The 15,418-nt window shown below is 43.2% G+C and overlaps 1 protein-coding gene across 2 annotated transcripts in view; it reads right to left on the reverse strand.

The window, feature by feature from the left end:
• Positions 1–1,024: 1,024 nt before the first annotated feature.
• The window catches only part of sno (Protein strawberry notch), a 39,198-nt gene continuing 24,804 nt past the window's right edge, over positions 1,025–15,418 (reverse strand). For both annotated transcript variants that reach the window (XM_028173521.2, XM_089733824.1), the window contains 11 exons: positions 15,205–15,405; positions 14,221–14,381; positions 13,658–13,848; positions 12,903–12,979; positions 12,131–12,319; positions 11,315–11,487; positions 10,843–10,954; positions 9,387–9,529; positions 8,294–8,475; positions 7,478–7,797; positions 1,025–7,019 (listed from right to left, as the gene is read on the reverse strand). In XM_028173521.2, the coding sequence (XP_028029322.2) occupies positions 6,916–7,019; positions 7,478–7,797; positions 8,294–8,475; positions 9,387–9,529; positions 10,843–10,954; positions 11,315–11,487; positions 12,131–12,319; positions 12,903–12,979; positions 13,658–13,848; positions 14,221–14,381; positions 15,205–15,405 (1,853 nt within the window). In that variant the 3' untranslated portion in view covers positions 1,025–6,915. The remainder of the gene's footprint in view (positions 7,020–7,477; positions 7,798–8,293; positions 8,476–9,386; positions 9,530–10,842; positions 10,955–11,314; positions 11,488–12,130; positions 12,320–12,902; positions 12,980–13,657; positions 13,849–14,220; positions 14,382–15,204; positions 15,406–15,418) is intronic.

The following is a 15,418-nucleotide window of genomic DNA, read 5'->3' on the forward strand; positions in this document are numbered from 1 at the left end:
GTCTCTAAACCACAAGAGCTAGGGTTGCAATTTTTGCATCACTCACTCTACTCAACAGCTCTTACCGACAGACAATCTTCTAGTCTTTCCAAAGTTTAGACAGCTTGGCAGGGAAAAAATTCAACACCCGTGAGGCAGTAGAAAATGCCTTTAAAGAAATGATTGGCTCTTATACACGAACTTCTACAAGAAGGACATTGAAAAATTCCTACTGCGCTGACAGTTGCATTGATATTGGTGCATATTTTGATTGATAGAAATAATAACAAAAAACGACTTTCTGTTTACTAAACGTCAATTTCGTAGATAAATACCTAAGCGATCTCATAAAATCTATGACAGGTTGCCAGCCATGAGCACTCGTGAACAAACTTCACATTAACGTATGAGTTGGAAGGAAATTGAAATATAAGTTACAACGTATCAACTTCTACCCAAGGAGGCTGTTTAACCCTTTGACTGCTATGTAGGTCACCGGTGCCCTACGCGGCGCACTGAACTAAATCGATTTCTGTTACTAAGGCGCCGGAATATCTAATAGACGAATCCGACGATACTGCGAATGAATCACCACTTCTAAGAAACCTAAATTGCTAAAACATACATAAAAAACAAAATAAGGCAAAGTTAGGCAATCCAGGCCCTTAATACCAGTTACTTCCAGTTGGAGTACCTAGAATTGCCCGCCGAGAGATAGCATTAGCACCTTTTGTCCAGGCTTGAAGTTTTTTTTATTGTTGAAATCGGTGGACGATCCCACAGCTCACCTGGTGTTAAGTGGTTACTGGACCCCATAGACATATACAACGTTAATGCGCCACGCACCTTGAGATATAAGTTCTAAGGTCTCAGTATAGTTACAACGGCTGCCCCACCCTTCAAACCGAAACGCATTACTGCTTCACGGCAGAAATAAGCAGGGTGGTGCTACCTACCCGTGCGGACTCACAAGAGATCCTACCACCATCCATTTTGTTACTTCCGACCAGGAATTAAAAAGTTGAATAACAAACACACACACACACAAATTTACATAATTTTATTATCCGTCTTTAAATTGAATACGACATAAATAACGCACGGGGCGTGTGGGAGGGTGCGGGGGAGGGGAGACACGTTTCAGCGAGATCACGGCGAGATGCGAACTTACGAGAGAGAACATATCCAAATATGTGGCAACTCAAGCCAAACGGACCGCCATGGCGCCATACCACAACAAGGCTACCAATACTGAGCATTCATGAACACTTCACGCTGCATATGACTCTCAAATTGATAGCCACAGTACACGCTTGGGCACTCTGTGTGCTTCTGCGAATTTTTTAACCTCGATAGCGTAAAAGTTTACTTAAATTTCCATGCAGTTACAACAGCGCCCCTAGCAGTAAACGTAGGCAAACGAAGTCGAGTTAACTTTTACGCTATCGAGAACATTAAAAAAACTCGCACTAAGCATACTGATGCAAATCTGACATCAGTCACTCGCCACCCCGACGTGTTCTCGCGCCGAAACGATACAAAAATACTATAAATATATGATTATCTGTAATTAACGGTAGATAATTAAACGACTTCATAAACTTTATAATCGATTAAATAACGATGCGATTATCGATATGACAAATCGGAATCGAACATTAAGACTGATACGACGCCCTCCAGTGTTCCCAGGGCAAGTTCAACATGATCTTGCTAAAAAGAAATCGACATACTAACGTACCGTGAATTAGTACAAAAATACATTTAACATTATTAGGAACGCAACGGCTCATCGCCTATATACGAGCTTCGCGAGGGACAAAAGCCCTCACAGTTTAAGCATAGACACGTTCGTCTGATCTAGATATTAAAATTTTTAAATTGCATTTTTTTACGAGTAATATTTAAACATTTCATATACATATAAATATTGTGCAACATTTTAATAACCACTTCAACAAGGCCTCCGGTATACATAAATATGTTTTAAAAGAATCAACAAACGCGGTTCAAACTCTAGTTGAATCTTGAATCGCCTCTCTTTTGCTTTTATTCGAGGCTGAGACAAAAACACTTGGAAATCGACAAATTACGAAAGTTTTAATATAAATGTACTCCCTTACACATTACTTTATCGCCAACAATTTGAAGTCTAATATACTGGCGGGTGGTTTTATACAGGGTGTCACAAAACTAGCAATAAACTTTCGGAGTGAAGCTTTGAAAACGACATCCCTTTACATTACTCATTGGCTGACCTACCGATATTATAAGTAACAGTTATTTCTGTATTAAAAAAAAAAACTACTTTAATATTTTAGGCGAGGCAATATAATAACGTGGTATGGACATGTGATGCGTAGAGAGAAGATGTATGTGACTCGGAGATGTATGGAAATGGTAGTGCAAGATAGAGGAAGAGGTCGACCGAAGAAGACATGGATGGAGTGTGTGAATGACGATATGAGCGAAGGAGGAGTGAGTGTTGAGCTGACAGCTGATAAAATGATAAAAGAGAATGGAAGAGAAAGATTAGCTGTGCCGGCCCCACCCAGTGGGATAAGGTGAAGAAAAAGAAGAAGATTTCAATATTTTAGGCAAGCCTATTGTGACAAGAGATTTAAATTATTACACTTAATAAACGATGAATTTAAACCATACAGCTGCAACAGATTGAGAACCACTAAAATAAAGGACAGTCGTCACAATTGCATCCGCCATATTGCTGGTTCTGAGTTTTAGAACACCCCCTATAACAATATACATTGTGAACATAACCTATATTTTTATATAGGGTGTAGCGATATAGGTTATGTCCACAATCGCTCGCAATGTTATGCCCTGTCCCACCTAATAAATTCAGTCAGCATTATGAAATGGGTGCTCTAACTAACACTAAGAGTATGTTTCTACAATCCATCATTAAAAAATGTTATCGTAACATACACCGTATAGCAAATCTGGTAACTATGATTCCTTTGATATTAACAGTTCTAGTTCGAATATTTTTACTTGTGCCAAAACCACTAGTTATATTGTAGCTTAGTTCGTACGATCAGAGCTCATTAAATTTCTCAACGTCTTCGAAAATATAAAATATCAAAATAAAATAGAAAATATCAAAAGCAATTTCTTGTGCATGATCTCAATTTTATTAATATTTTGTTTATGACTAAAGGGTTTGATAATTAGATTAAATATTAATAATGCATGCATTAAGGTGTTGATTCACTATGCCCAATAAAATTTGATATGAGAAATTGGCTGTGTACTTTTTCCACAAGGCGAAGAAGTAGCAATGGATTTATCATACTTTTAAACAGTGGCGTCATTGTACAACAGCACGCTCCTCGACCAGTTTGAAGTTCAGTTTATTCATAGAATTATAATGCTGTAACACGTATATTACATACGAACATTATTTAGGAGAGTAGTGTCTCTCACCAAGCTCTGAAGCAATATTCTTTCATAAATCGGGCATTAAAAGTACTACATACTTATAAATAAAAAATAAAAAAAACTTTTACAGATAAAATGAATTGTATTATTTATTTTCATGTTCGATAACAAAAATAAAAAAAAAAGAGAAACACCGGTTAACTTGCGTATACAAGAAATTCGGATACCTAAATCGCGCTAACGACATTTACAAGTTGAGCTAACATACGACAATAGCTCAGAGAGACCTACAACACCGCCACAATTGTACTAGTCATTGACAACTGTCAATATCAAAGGACATCAGTTGCCCACATTAGACTGCAGCTAACTAACCTACACAACTATCATATTTACATACACATTTACGTTTTACATCTTAAATAAAATCGAAAAAATACGTAAAAATTACATGTCACTATTATTAATTAAATTATACAGGGTGTCCCAGAAAGAATGGATAATCCTGAAACACCTCATAGTAGATATATCGGGGACTTGAAAAAAAAAAAAGAAAATCTTAGGTAGTACCCAAATTAATAATAAAGAAAAAATACTAACCATGATTAAAATTTAAGTTCAGTATAAAAAATTACACTAGATACTCATACGATTTCATGCATATTCCTTAGTATAGTCAAATTATAGAATATTATAACACCAAAAAGTCTATGGATTTCATTTATTTGTAGCTGTTGTATATTCCAGAAACGCACAGCAGTATGGAAAATATCAAGCTTTTTTTTAAATACCTAATTTCGGTACTACCTGAGATAATTCTTTTTGTGTCCCCAATATTTCTACTACTATGAGGTGTTTCAGGATTACCCATTCTTTCTGGGACACCCTGTATATACGTCACAAAACAAACTAACCGAAGTAATAATGATAATAATATTAATATTAAACTAAGTTTACATTTTTGTACACTAATTAGTGGTGCGCATAGTTTAAACAGATATGTGAGCTGGTTTCGGGAGACTTTCTGAATGTAGCTCAGGTCAGTCGGTGACCGATTGCCACGCGCCGATTCTTGAATAGACTAATCGTATTTTCTTTGGTTTTGGAGAGAGATAGACATAATTAAAACTAATTTAACCGAAGGGGCGTAGAGGAGCGGTTACCGGAGCCCATAGACATCTATAACGTAAATGCCACCACCCACCTTGAGACATGAGTTAGGTCTCATGTTTTTTAACAGTACAACGGCTGCCCCGTCCTTCAAACCGAAACGCATTACTGCTCCACGGCAGAAATAGGCGGGGTGGTGGTACCTACCCGCGCGGACTCAAGACGTCCTACCACCAGTAAGCCGGTGGTGCTAAGAAAATGATGATGTTTCTAACAGCTGGGGCGCGTCCCCCGGGACTGCGGCTCTCGGAGACTGTCGCGTCAAATAATCCACGTCCACAGTATTGTGGAAAGGTCTTCACAGCCTGACCCGTACATGTCAAAGTAACGGAATCTTGAGGAAATCACTTTCATCAACCTCATGACGTCAGATTAACTTGAAAATTTGTAGACGCGTCAAGGACCGATGCCTATATAAGAATTTTATTTTGTTTTGGCACCTAGAACCCGCCCAGGGACCGGAGGATGCGTCACTGGTTCTGCGGTCCGATAACGGAAGACAGACCACGCGTACGATTGGATCCCGGCTTGATACCCTAACGTAATCAACATTGTGTTCAGTATATGTATCATATACCGCACAAAGGAACATCTAGTAACTTGTTTACATCTGTTACATTTTACGTTCGTTTTTTTCTTTAGCTTTCAGGACTTGTCAGGGGGGGGGATCACCTCCGCCCCCGCCCTGTCCCCCCCATTACGCGAGCAGCAACATCTAGGGCATAGGGCGGGCCCCACGAGTACATATCCAAAAAAAAACTGCCCGCCCCCTCTCTCAGCGATTACTTCCATGATCGGCCCCCCATATGTGTTTAAACTACGTACAAACATTACACAAATGAGAATTTTCATAGTCGAATTTCAAGGTCGACGTAACGCTACAACCAAAACTGCAACTTAAAATCGATTACGAAGGATCAAAATACAATACACAAAACTAAAAATACAATAATATATTTATTTGCATTAAAACTATTTACATCAGCGGGTGAGTGCGACGCCGTGACGTCACGCGAGCGCACGGCTCATTCGACAGTAAACTAAACTAGGCAAAGTTAAAACAAACAAACAGCCGGTCACGCCTACAACTAACTTCGGTCGTGTTACGATTCTATCCCGACACACTTCTGGTCAAATGGACCGTCGATTAGCCGGAACGTTTATCACAAATTTTGAACTCCTACCTAAATCGTTCGACCCCGACAGAAACCCGGTGTTAGTAGCGGTCCTCACGTGTGGCCCCCCCACCCTTGGGGGACCCCTACGCTTAAAGGACACGGTGCTTTGTGGAGACAAACGGGGGACTTGCGGGTATGGCCCCGAACGCCCACAGCCAGGTCTGTCATCAATCAACAACACCACAACGACATTTGCAACAACAAAAGAGACGAATGACGAAAATCCAGATGTTTCAAAACCATTTTCGAGGGTACGTGTTTTTATAAAATAAAATTGGATTTACATTGATGAGACTAGATAATCATAAAAGCTAAAATCTACCGGCAATGTACTCAATAAACTTCATTAACACCGTATCGAATTGATAAGGAATATTATTACATACAAATATTACACAGTAAACAAAACAGTCACTTACTTAAATACACATAAATTATATATTTATTTATCTCATTGAACATAAAGGATACGCTCCCACCAACGAAGACAGACGGCACTGTTGTCAAAAACCCACACAACGATACGCGAAAATATTGCAAACGAAATATTTAAGATTGACTATTTTTAATGGGGTTATGTAAATGTTTTGGGAACAGCTGACGCGCGGGGTGGTTGACCTCGTGCGAGCGGTCAAGTACAAGTTCATTGCGGTTCGCTCAGCATGACGTCATACAAATGTATCAATGCTTAGCTTCAACGCATTAGCGCAACAACAACTTTACTGGTTGTAGGACCTCTTTCTTGTGAGTCCGCGCGGGTAGGTACCACTATTTCTGCCGTAAAGCAGTAATTCGTTTGGATTTGAAGGGTCGGGCAGCCGTTGTAACTATACTGAGACCTTAGAACTCATATCTCAAAATGGGTGGCGCATTTACGTTGTAGATGTCTATGGGCTACAGTAACCACAGTAAAACTGCCGTTCGTCTTCGGGAGCGATCCCCTCGTGTCCGCGACGTCTGTGCACGTTCCTACGGCGGTGGTGATCGCGTTACAAATTAAAAATATAAATAATTATTTGTACATTTCCGAGTACAGATCGAACCGACAAACGGAGCCTATCTACGAACTGCGCAACGTATACTTAACAATACATTTAGGAAACTTCATCTGCGCGTTCCGTCCCGCTCTCTCTTGTGAGCTCCCTCGGGCGTGGGAACGAGACGGATATAAACGCGGTAGGCCGGGGGCTCAGTGGAGCTCCGTCTGCTCGAAGGTCTGCTCCGTGACGGAGACGGCGTCCGCGGCGAGGGACTCCTTCAGCGGCTCCACGCAGTTTTTGGGGATCAGCGTGCCTGGAAACGGTCCGTCGGGTTACTAATGCATAAATACAATCAATAAACAAATATCTGAACGTTTCAATGCTGCCCATTCCTCAGCTTTGTTTTTATTTAGAAACTGAGTATTGAAGTGGGATTGATTATAAATGATTTGCAGTGTCCCGCGGTTTCAGTCGCGTTAATATGTCGTTCAGAGAGAATGAGGCATTGCATATCCCGGTAGTCACTCTGTGGTCCACATGCGGTGGTGCACATGGTATGCGCTCAAAATGAGCTACTATTGCTAATGGTGGTTGTACCTACCCGTGCGGACACTCACAAGACGTCCTACCACCAGTATAGAACCCTGGGAGGGGCAGACGTACCCTAACAGAGTTGAGTAACAGTTTTCCATTTAATTTGAATTAAAAATCAATTTTCAAGTTCTGAACTAAAGCCGCTGATGACGTCACCGGCGGCGGAGGTGTGCGTACCGACAATCTTGAGTCCGTCGTCGGTCTTGATGCGCACGACCTGCATCTTGTGCAGCTGCGAGCGCGCGGCCAGCGTGGCCTCCACGCGCGCCCACACGGCCAGCACGGAGCCGGCCAGCACGTGGTGCAGGCGGCGCCGCAGCCCCACCTCGCAGTCGGCGGCGCGGCACGAGTCCCGCCAGTACGCGTGCGAGCACACCCGCAGCGACGCCGCGTGCTGCGCGCGCCACCAGCTCTCCGCCTCGTCCGCATCCACCTTGCGGTATTTCTTCTCGATCTCCGCCAGCGACTCCAGCCGCAGCTGCAGACCAGTGTTCGGCCTGCGAAAATATTGGTACGCCGGTAAGAGTAACGCCATCTATCGCCGAATAGTCGAAGGATCTCGTAGCACCTAGAACGCTCGAGAAGTACAACGCCATCTATTGTCAGATAGCGGAAACACAATACCAGATATGTGTGGAATATTCTCGATAATTCTAGGAATGTGGTATCGGTTATAAAAGCGATGTAGGAATGGCACGCAGTCAGTCAGTAATCGTAACTACTCGAAGCGAAACAGCGAACGGATCACCTGAAGCGAATTGAGAGTTTTAAAGTACTTGTTGAGTGTTTTAAGTGTTCTAAGTGTTGAATACAGTTTTTAGTTTATACTTCGGTGTAATTTTATTTATCCCAAACCTCGGCGCGTAACAATATACTAGTGTCTTGAATTGACGACAGGAACAAAAGCTAAGGGCATTGTAGTATTATATTTTTTTAATTTCTTGTTCATCATACGATCTCACAGCTGAAGACAGCCCGGAGACTATAGCGCACCTGTATATCTGAAACATGAGGTCCTTCTTGCTGAGCTTGTCCTTCTTGGAGTTGGTGAGCGCGGCGGCGCAGAGCACAGCGGTGTGCTTGCTGTTGCGGGCCTGCTGCGACAGGTAGAAGCCCTCCTTGGGGCCCGTCAGCTCCGAGTGCTTCTCCAGAGCCTCAGTCCATTCCATGCCACGCTGAGGAGTAATAAAACTTTCGTTAAATGGATGTTTATTTTCAACTAAAACTTTAATTTATTAAGCTATTGGGCAAACAGATGAAGTTGTCGATGTCATCGACTCGGCAGAGTCGTTAATTTAAATTTATTATTTGTATATATCCTTTTTGCGTCTGTATAAAGGCTTTTATATTATTATATTATTATTATTATACAACTTTAATTGGAATTATAACAAATCAAATACCATAATTCTGGTATCATAAACTGAAATCTAAGATAATTATGTAAGAGTATATAATTTTCTGTCCGAATTGAGAGGTTTTCTGTGTAGGGTGACGTCATCGTACAACACAATGCTCAGTTTGAAATTAACGCTTGCGACAATTTTATTTCTATAGATCGGGTTTATATGAGCTTAATTCTTATATGAGTACTGGTCGCACATAATCGCAATTCGACTTTACTCACAGTTATTTTAAAAAATAACCCCTTATTTAATCATACTACAGCCCATAAATAGCTATTAACAAAAAAATAGTTGTACAACCGGCGGGTACATCTCATTAATTAGTTTACCGTCGCCCACTTTGTGTATACGTTTATTATGCTTTTAGGGATCTCAATTGTGTTAGTAGAGCTGGTAAGCATGGAGGCACTGGTAGGTACCACCACCTTCAATACTAGAGGTAGGACCTCTTGTGAGTCCGCGCGGGTAGTTACCACCACTCTTCCTATTTCTGCCGTGAAGCAATAATGCGTTTCGATTTGAAGGATGGGGCAGCCGTTGTAATTATACTTGAGAACTTATATGTCAAGGTGGGTGGCGCATTTACGTTGTAGATGTCTATGGGCTCCAGTAACCACTTAACACCAGATGGGCTGTGAGCTCGTCCACCTATCCAATAAAAAAACAAAGAAAAAAGGCACCTCGGAGGAGACGGTGTGCAGCTCGACGGGCGCGCGTCCGGTGGCGTGGCGGCGCAGGAAGCGCACGCAGCGCAGGCGCCGCACGGTCTCGCCCGCGCTGCCCAGGTCCAGGATGCCCAGGTCGAACCGCCCGCTTCTCTTCGCTGAGGAACAACGGCACGTACACCACATTTTACGAGTATACTTTGAAGATAAATAATCTATATATATAAAAATGAATTGCTGTTCGTTAGTCTCGCTAAAACTCGAGAGCGGCTGGACCGATTTGGCTAATTTTGATCTTGAATTATTTGTGGAAGTCCAGAAAAGGTTTAAAAGGTAGATAAATATGAAAATGCTCGGAATTAAATAAAAATAACAATTTTATTTTTCCTGATGACGTGTCCCCCCTCGGACTGATTCCTTTTGTTTTAAGTTTATTTTGTACAAAAGTTTAGGTCTTTTATTTATCGATTGAGGCACTACAAAGTCTGCTGGGTCAGCTAGTACTATATTGTGTATTTTCATATGTATTTATATATTATTGCTTTACATGTATATTGTATTGTGTGTAATTATGTGTATGTATGTATTTTATTATTTTATACATAGGTATATTAAATTGTAGTATGTTTATTTATACATAAGTCATATGTAATCTATATAAGTACCTATATCTAACATTACGTGTATTCTACAACACTGAGATGTTACTTTAAGGAAGATTTTTGTTTTGATTTTGTATTTTTTTTATTGTTTGTTATTCTTTTGTTAATGCACCTACCATGCATTATCTCTGCACCACCCTATGGTCGACTGGAAGAGAATTCTCATGGCATTAAGTCCGTGTACAACTTTTGTTTTGTGCATAAAGTATAATAAATAAATAAAAAATAAAATCCTGACCGACAGACGGTGTAGTGGTGACTTTAGGGCCCATTTTGTACACTTTACATTACGTGCCTGCTATTTTTTATTTATTCCATAATTAAGTTGGCAAATAAATGTTATTTTTATTGCTATTTCAGCTTCATGACTCCGTAATGCTTTTTTTTTATAATTGAAGGATTACTGGTGGCCCTGAGGCCTTTCCAGTTTCACCAGGACAGGTGGGCGAGCAATGGTTCAGCCAGGAGGGGTGGGATTTCCTAACAGCTGCCTGAGTGCCTCTGAAGGAGACCTAACAACTCAAGAGTAGCTGCTTCGCGAATGAATCTACTACCGGATCGGAATCGCGACCCGCTGAGAAGATCCGGCGAGAAATTCAGCGAGCTGATGCATGGGTTACGTTGCACGGCGAACTCTTTGTCGAGTTCGACGAGTACGGTTACCGGGGTCCCTAAGCCTGCTCCTAGTGTTAGAGCTGAAGGCGTCTAATGCAAAGGTTATTGGATCTGATGGATCCGTAAGGACGTGTCCGTAATGATAAATTATCTTGGTGAATATAAGAAGCCAGCAACTAGTTCACTCAAGTTACCTTGTTCCATAACGGCGGCGAGCGTGTCCGTGAAGTATTTGAAGAGTCTGTTCTGCAGTTCCACCGGCATGCCCAATATCCTGTTCAAGAACTTCGACATGTTGTTATAGTCCTGTTAGAGAATCACTTGTTTTAAATTTGTTTTTTGTTTTGTTTTTTATTGCTTAGGTGGATGGACGAGCTCACAGCTCACCTAGTGTTAAGTGGTTACTGGAGCCCATAGACATCTACAACGTAAACCATCCTTGAGATATAAGTTCTAAGGTCTCACTCAGTATAGTCACAACGGCTGGCCCACCTTTCAAGCCGAAACGCATTACTGCTTCACGGCAGAAATAGGCAGGGTGGTGGTGCCTACCCGTGCGGACTCACAAGAGGTCCTACCACCACTAAACTGTTCACTGTTCAACAAATTCGTCACTCTATAAAATGTCGTCCTTGAACGCCAGCAACAGTAGACCAGGGACATCACCTTGTCGAGCGCGAGCACGCCCGGCGCGGCGTCGCTGTTGACGATAAGCCCCACGCCGACGAGCGCGCTGGCCACGTCCTGGAAGAAGTCTCCGTGGTAGTCGGCGGGCGCGGGCACCAGCGGCGTCTCGTACTTCATGATGGCTCGCATCACCGCCTCCAGCGCCGTGCGACCTGCGGACCACCACCTCACAATGAACCGGTACCCGTGCACCCCTCCTGGACTCCGACCCGGGGCATAATGCAATGATTTGATGGAAAAGTTTTAGTACTACACAAAAATATGTATTTAACCTAATCTATACAAATAAATAAAATTGGGGTGTCTGTTTGTAATAATAAAATAACTGCTCTTTACTAAATGCGTAATTATGTATACCACAGTACATATCTATACATATAAATAAAATTAGAGTGTCTGTTTGTAGTACTGAAATTTGCGCTTTTTACTACATGCATATGAATATATATACGGTACATACATCAAAATAACATTTTTTACAATTTTTGTCTGTCTGTTTGTTCCGGCTAATCTCTGGTAAGACTGGACCGACTTTGACGAGACTAACTGATAGGTAGCCGATGATGTAAGGAGTAACTTTGGCTAATTTTTTTTGACTAGCTTTGCCTCGCAGTAACATCGCGGGACTTAGCTATCAATAATAAAATCTAAAATTTCCAAAGCGAAGCGAGAGCGGGTCGCTAGTGTGGAATATAATTTAATATTAATTTTAATATCTTAAGAAAAAAGGTTTCTAAAAGCGTAACCCCTAACGGTCCCCCTCGAAGAGTCCGGGGTACAGAAGAGAGGACTGACCATACTTGTTGTCGATGTTGAACTGCGACAGGTCCCTGGTCTCGGTGGCCCTGCGGTCCCCGTGCGTGAGGGCACCCAGCGACTCCAGGCGCTTGGCGACGGTGCACGCGAACCGCCTCTCCCCGGCCAGGTCCGAGATCAGGAATATGTACTCCGGGGCGTTCACCTGGTTGGAGCGGTGGGTCCGCCCTGGGGACAACGTATACACTCAATGAGTTAACTGAACTGACTGATGAAAGGCGATTGCATGCAGCAGAGATGCGAATGTTGCGATGGATGCGTGGAGTAACGAGAATGGATAGAATATGGAATGAATATGTTAGAGGAAGTCTGAAAGTGGCACCTGTGACAGAGAAGCTGAGAAGTGCGCGTTTGGGATGGTATGGACATGTAATGAGACGAAATGAAAATGAGGTTGGTAAGAGAATGTTAACTATGAATGTGGAAGAATATAGAGAAAGAGGTAGACCTGAGAAGAAATGGATGGATTGCGTGAAAAACGATATGGGTAGGAGGGGAGTGAGCGAAGTAATGGTATATGATAGAGGAGTATGGAAGGAGAAAACATGTTGCGCCGACCCCAGGTGACTGGGAGAAGGGCAGGAGAATGATGATGACTCAATGAGTTAACTCTATGGTTTTATGACCAACTCAACCAACCCAGCTCCCTTACTAATCCCTTCCAATGAAAGGTTTTGGGTGGGTGGTTGTATTCCGTCTCTATGACTCATGCACTCTACCGTTACCAAGTGAATATGTTCCATTAACTAACCGAACTGTTGTATGGCTCTGTCCGCGGACCACGGCAGCTCTAGTGTGATGTGAACTCGTCGCCTCTGATTCCTCGCCCTGTCACAAGATACAATAATCACCTATTATATCAGCCTATAGTGTTGGAAGAGAAGACCATACATTATGTGACAGTATTGGGGACTCCCGGCTCAATGCAACGAAAATTAAAAGTGTATTTTTGTTGAATGTCACTCAATGTATGACAAATAACAATCAGCTGACGCGCGGGTCAACGACCTCGTGCGTCCGCTAGCTATTTTCTCGGATAGTGGTTTCATTAAATCTAAAGCTACCAAACAACTTGCACAGGTCATTATTTGTTCCAAGTAGGTCATAGCTGGCACACTGCACATGCACACCGATACAGTCGACATATAATAGGACAACCTCTTCATAGGACATTTACTCTCTTCAAGATCACTGTTCATTTCAACGCAAAGGGCGGTAACAGGGATAGAATAACAACGGTTGGTACACTTTTTTTTTATTGCTTAGGTGGGTGGACGAGCTCACAGCCCACCTGGTGTAAAGTGGTTACTGGAGCCCATAGACATCTTCAACGTAAATGCGCCGCCCACCTTGAGATATGAGTTCTAGGGTCTCAGTATAGTTACAACGGCTGCCCCGCCCTTCAAACCCAAACGCATGACTGCTTCACGGCAGATATAGGCAAGGTGGTGGTACTTAACCGCGCTAACTCACAAGAGGTCCTACCACCAGTAACACCCAATTTACCTCCGATCACTCTGTAATGAGATACCACTGGAGGCGGCCTCAGAGATGATGGCCACGTCCTTCTCGCCGTCCATGAACCTCTGCTTCTCAGTCAGGTTCAGGGTCTCGAGCGGCACGTCCGCCTCGGATCGGCTCTCGTACAAAATCTGTCCATCTTCTGTTTGGACCACGCGCCCTTTACGACCTGTCATCTGTCAAAATTACTTTTGGTTTAATTCTAATTTTAGTTTAACCAAAAGGCTGTTTTGTGAACTGCTTTTAGTCATCATGACTCCTTGATACCAAAACAAGTGATATACTTGAGACCTTAAAACTTATATCTTAAGGTGGGTGGCGCATTTACGTTGTAGATGTCTATGGGCTCCAGTAACCACTCAACACCAGGTGGACTGTAAACTCGTCCACCCACCTAAGCAATAAAAATAATAATATAATGTACTAGAAAAAACGGTGCGCGTGCAACTTGATGCATGTGAATTATTACTAAAATGATTGAAATGAGGGAAATGAGTTTCAAAGGTGCGTATGGTTTTATATTTTCAGTGGATTCCTCTAGTGGTTACCTCTGCCACGTTGTCGGTGCCCCCCAGTTCGTCGACGAGCTGGTCGAGCGTGTTGGGCGGCAGGCGGCGGCCCAGCCGGTGCACGGCCGCCAGCAGCTCCTCCTTCATGCTGCACGCGCGCTCGATTGCCGACCGGGGCGGCGCGCTGCTGCGGCTGCGACCTGGGGACAACGTCGAGGCTGGAGTCCATGGACATCACTACAGGACTGCCGCCAATCTTCCCAAGACATGAGGTCGGAGTCTAAAATGAAGATTGTTCACAAGAGTCAGGTCGGTGGGAACAGTGCAGGTTTACAATAAGACCTACCAGTAAAATTATCCTTTTTTATATGCAATTTCTTAGTAAATATTTACTATTAAAACTATTGAAAAACAGACGCAGGATTTAGCAAGTGTAGCAACAACTGCACTAGGTACACACTTATAGAAATTGGCACTGAACCCAAGACCAAAGCGCGGTGAGATTTTTGGCACCACAGAAGCTACGGATCCGTGACCCTGGACTCCTGCATCTCCCTATCCGACGCTGACCTGCAGCTCTTGTGGTCATCCTATTCTCCAGAACAGAACTCACCACGGAATCCTACCTTAAATACGAGTCTGGGGATAGTTTGTGATCCAACCCAAGTAGATACCACGGAGCTGCAAGTATTCCTTTTTTTTATGATTGAGAGTTTACCGGTGGCCCTGAAGCCTTTCCAGTTTACAAGGACAGGTAGGTGAGCACGGGCTCAGCCAGAACGGGCGGGACTTGCCAACAGCTACCCGAGCGCCTCCAAGGAAGACCCAACAACTAGAGAGCAGCTGCTTCGCGAATGAGTCTACCACCGGACCGAAAACGCGACCCACTGAGAAGATCCGGCAAGAAACTCAGTGGGCCGTGTCTGAGAGTTAATTTACTCGTCGAGCCCTTCGTCGCAAGCGACGGGTTCGACGAGGACGGTGACCGGGGCTTGTGGTACCGAGTGCGAGTGGTCAACTGACCTAGGTACAGGCCGTTGGTGCCGACCGGCGTCCCGGTGAGGCTGGCGCCGGAGCTGGTGGTGACGGTGAGGGTGGGGGCGGGGGGCGCGCTGTTCTTGCGGGTGAACATGTTCTCAATCTTGTCCTGCGTGGTCGAGGTCTTCTTCTTGGGAGATGCAGCCTTCTTCTTCTTTGGTTTCTTTTTGCGATTCAGCCAGGGTTCTGCAAGGATTAC

Source organism: Bombyx mandarina, chromosome 16 (genome assembly GCF_030267445.1).
Source record: "Bombyx mandarina strain Sakado chromosome 16, ASM3026744v2".
NCBI classification, from domain to species: domain Eukaryota; kingdom Metazoa; phylum Arthropoda; class Insecta; order Lepidoptera; family Bombycidae; genus Bombyx; species Bombyx mandarina.